The following is a 4490-nucleotide window of genomic DNA, read 5'->3' as shown; positions in this document are numbered from 1 at the left end:
CCTGCACAGCCCTTGACAAGGTAAGTTTCTGGCTGCAGGGCCATGCAGCAGCAGGGCCTAGAAGGGTCTCCTGCTGCGTCTTGTTTCTGGGAGGGCAGTGGGCAATGCAGTAGGCTTTGAGAGTCTTTGAGGTTCTGCTGCAAAAAGAGGGGCTTGGGCTGGGGGTGCTCTTAGGCTTGTAATAGGTTTTAGTTTAAGTAGTCTGTTCTAACTTTGCTCTGCCTTCTCTTCTTCAACAGACAGCCATTTTCTAGCTCAGAGAATGATGAACAGCAGCTCTGTGAGCGAGTTCCTCCTGCTGGCATTTGCAGACACACGCGAGCTGCAGCTCCTGCACTTCACGCTCTTCCTGGGCATCTACCTGGCTGCCCTCCTGGGCAACGGCCTCATCCTCAGCGCCGTAGCCTGCCACCACCGCCTCCACACCCCCATGTACTTCTTCCTCCTCAACCTCGCCCTCCTCGACCTGGGCTGCATCTCCACCACTCTGCCCAAAGCCATGGCCAATGCCCTCTGGGACACCAGGGCCATCTCCTATCAAGGCTGTGCTGCACAGGTCTTTCTGTTTGTCTTCTTGATTGCATCAGAATTTTATCTTCTCACTGTCATGGCCTATGACCGCTACGTTGCCATCTGCAAGCCCCTGCACTATGGGAGCCTCCTGGGCAGCAGAGCTTGTGCCACCATGGCAGCAGCTGCCTGGGGCAGTGGCTTTCTCAATGCTGTCCTGCACACAGCCAACACATTTTCCCTGCCCCTCTGCCAAGGCAATGCTGTGGACCAGTTCTTCTGTGAAATCCCCCAGATCCTCAAGCTCTCCTGTTCAGATTCCTATCTCAGGGAAATTGGCATCCTTGTGTTTAGTGTTTCTTTAGCATTTATTTGTTTTGTTTTCATTGTGCTGTCCTATTTTCAGATCTTCAGGGCAGTGCTGAGGATACCCTCTGAACAGGGCCGGCACAAAGCCTTTTCCACGTGCCTCCCACACCTGGCCATGGTCTTCCTCTTTCTCAGCACTTCCATGTTTGCCTACTTGAAGCCCGCTTCCATCTCTTCCCCATCTCTGGACTTGGTGGTGTCACTTTTGTATTCAGTGGTACCTCCAGCAGTGAACCCCCTCATTTACAGCATGAGGAACCAGGAACTCAAGGCTGCAGTGAGGAAATTGTTTCTATATGTGCTTCTTAAGCATCAGTGTTGTTAACATTATTGTGATTTGTATTGTACCATTTTTATACTTAGTATTATTATCATATTGTAAGAATAATAATAATCCTCCAAACGGTACCATTCTATTTGAGAAACTGACATGAGAGATTTTCATCTCATTTGTTGTTTTTGTTATTTTCATAACTTTTGATATTGCTTTAATTTATTTAGTAATTTTTTTACTTTGACTACATCTTCCATTCAACCTATTGAACTAGGCTTCCTCTGTAGGTATAGACAATAAAGAAGACAGCATAAATTCAATGGTCTCAGTATCCCTCTCTTCCCATCTACTCTGGAGCTGGGGGAGCAGCCCCAGCACGCAGGAGGGGCTCAGGGCCAAGAGCCCAGCTGCCACATGCAGGAGCTGCCCTGGTGGCCCTCAGGGCTGCCCCTCACTGCCCGCTGGGCTCTGTCTCTCTGCTGCCTTCGGGTCAGGGCTGCTGTTTCCCTGGAACCATGGCCATGGCCAGCAGCAGGACGTGGCCTTTTCACTGCTGCTCTCTTTTGGCTTCCACATTGTGCTTCTTTTTTTCTGGCTAAGCCCTGATATCTCGTGTACCTTGCTGACCGTCCTGTTGTCTCTGCAGTGACACCCCTGTGGCTGCAGGCAGCAGCAGGCACTGTGCAGCCCTGGGTCACTGTGCAGGCCTGCCTCCCTGCTAGCACCACAGTAACAAATGGGGTTTTAGTTGAGACTTTGTGGAATGAAGAACATAGACTTAAATTCCAAGGACAGTCTGTGAGGGACCAAGGGCTTGACCAAGAGCTTTATGGCAGCACCTGACAACAGCTGGTCTTGGACTCATCTGCATGGCACTGCCCCCCTTCAGTGGGGCTCATGGCCACTGTCATCCAGGAGAGGAATCTGGAGCTGCCAGGAGATGTCAGGGGATCTGCAGGGAGAACATGCAACGCTGAGTTGGTAGGGATTAGAAGCTCATAAAATTAATGGCCATCCAAAGAAGAGTTGGGTAAAGAAAAAGGGGAATCTGAGGAGTCCATGGGTTAAGGACAGCTCTGCCATGCCAGGAGTGGTGGTGATGTGCCAGCAACAGAGACCTCTAAGAGTGTAAAGTAATTGAGGATAACCTTCTTGAGGCCTCATGGACCAGGTCTGGTGCAGCACTCGCCTGCCCTTTGTGCCCTTAGAGACACCCCATGGCCCTGCCCAGCACTGCCCTGTGCTGCTGAGCCATCAGCACACATGGAAAGGGGCTCAGCAGCAGAGAGCACCATGAATTGGGGTTGGGTCTGCTGCCCACCCTGAGCAGCACAGGCAAAGAGGAGACCCGCGGGGGTCCCAGGGCACCACAGCCCCTGGCTCCCACAGCAGCTCTGCCAGCTTGGGGCCCTGCAGGGAGCACAGGGAGGGAAGTAGCAATGGCTGGCCAGGCCAGCACAGACACACTGCCCTGGTTAAGGCTCTCTGGGAGCAGGGATCGTCCTGGGGAAGAGCAGGGCAGCATTGCTGGGCCTGCACTGATGGGGAAAGGGGAAAGGGAAAGCTCTTTGTGCAGGCCCCTGTTTGGGGCAGGCTGCTCTGTGGTTGGGCCTGGCCTCTTGTGCTGGCCTGGGGAGCGGGGCTGGCCCTGCGGGGCACAGGCACCCTGTGCTGGGGATCTCCCAGGCAAGAGAGCAGGGCTCCTGCGGCTTCACGGACCTCCATCTCCTTGCACCATAAGCAGCCTCCTCCTTGCTCACCTCAGCCAGGAACTACACATGCATGAGCTGTCTGCTTCTTCCTCCTCTGAAGGGAGAGGAGGAAACACATCTAGAGAGAGAGGGGAAAGAACATAAAAACTCACAGAGAGATAGACACATGAGGAAGGGAAAGGAAAAGAAAATGAAAGAAAAAGAAATTCCTACCCCAAACATGAAGAATATGTAGTAACTCCTCTATTCCCACAAGCAGACCACTGTGCTGCCAGTCTCTGAGAAACTGATAACTTGTCTTGGAAAGATGACCGCAATATATACTGTTGAGCACCATGTTATATCTGAAGTGGACTGACCAGAGCTCAAGTGCTCAGTCTGGTTTGAGCAGGCAGAGGAGAGCTCAGCAGCCCCAGGGCACGCAGCTGCCCCAGAAAAGGAGCCTGGCAAGTGATTCCTTGTAGCCCTGGGGCAATGGCAGTGACCCCATGAGCTGGGTCTGCCTCCCAGCCTGCCCAGCACAGCCCTGCAGAGTGCCTCCATGCCCCAGTCACCAAAGCCCCCTCGCTCTGCAGAGCAACACCACCAGCTGGGGCTGGGGCTGGGGCTGGGGCTGGGAGGGTGCTTCCCCTGAGTGTCTTCTAGGCCAGCTTCAGGATTCTGGACTTGAGTGTGATCTGTGCTGTGCACAAAGAGCTGGGAGACTGCCAATAGACACGGGGTTGGAACATTGCCTGCAAGGTCCCTCCTGCCCAAGCACCTCACAGGACTGGCACAGAACTGGCTCCTGAGTGTCAGAGAGGCTGGAAGCCCAGCAGGCTTGAAGGACTGAAAGCAGATCACTACTACCTGGGCAGATTCTGGGCCAAAAAGGGGGTGTTTTGTAGGTCTGATATTATGAGGGAAGTGGTGCCTCAGAAGCTCTAAGTCCAGTGGGAAGCTAATGGCTGTTAAGTGGCTGTGAGTTGACTTCTTTCTGAAGTAGCAAACAGGTCAACCCTTGACTCCTGGCTGGGATCTGTGCCTTTAGGCTCACATCTGCTGGTCTCCATGAGCTCTGCACACAGATCCTCTCTTCCTAAGTAGCTTGTAGGCCCCATAGAGGAAGAGGTCTTGAATAGGGGTTGTCACGTCCGAGGTTTCAGCTTTTCCCTAATTCATCCTTCATGGCTGCTTTCAGTTTTCTGCACACTGGGGGTCACTGCCTCCCAGATGGCTGGGGGAACATAAAGCCTGCATGAGGGCCTTGGAAGAACTTTCCCTGTATCCACGGGTCCATTCTGGAACCAAAACTGAAGGTAGGAAGCTCACTTTTGTGGTGTTGCAGAGCTGCTGGGCACATTGAGCAGGGTGCTCCTATGTATCCTTCTCCATGCGGGCTTCAGAGCTGTTTGTTTCTCATGAACAAAGTAGCCAACAGAGGTGAGACAGATACGCTGAGTTCATAAAAGCCATCAGAAAGCTGCCCCTAAGAAAATGACTGATATGGGGAAGTCAGGAGAAGCCTGGCCAGGAGAGACGTTGATAGAGCAGCAGCACGAACGTATCACAGAAAGGGACTGTGAGGTCACTTGTGTCTGGAGGTGGCAGGTCAGCCTTGACTTCTCCCTGGGAGCTGCACTTTT

At 53.0% G+C, this 4490-nt stretch overlaps 1 protein-coding gene across 1 annotated transcript; it reads left to right on the top strand.

Annotated features, from left to right (window-relative positions):
- The first annotated feature begins 262 nt into the window (after positions 1–262).
- On the top strand, positions 263–1204 carry LOC113841277 (olfactory receptor 14J1-like). The gene has a single exon (XM_027447955.3). It carries the CDS (start codon positions 263–265, stop codon positions 1202–1204), a length of 942 nt encoding a protein of 313 aa, XP_027303756.2.
- The last annotated feature ends 3286 nt before the right edge of the window (positions 1205–4490 follow it).

The sequence above is a fragment of the Anas platyrhynchos genome, chromosome 17, assembly GCF_047663525.1.
Source record: "Anas platyrhynchos isolate ZD024472 breed Pekin duck chromosome 17, IASCAAS_PekinDuck_T2T, whole genome shotgun sequence".
In the NCBI taxonomy this organism is placed as follows: Eukaryota; Metazoa; Chordata; class Aves; order Anseriformes; family Anatidae; genus Anas; species Anas platyrhynchos.
The sequence above is the reverse complement of the archived record's forward strand: the minus strand, read 5'-3'. Positions and strand labels throughout refer to the sequence as shown.

Coding starts and splice junctions, on each gene's coding strand:
- LOC113841277 (XM_027447955.3), top strand. CDS start 263: ATGATGAACAGCAGCTCTGTGAGCGAGTTCCTCCTGCTGGCATTTGCA.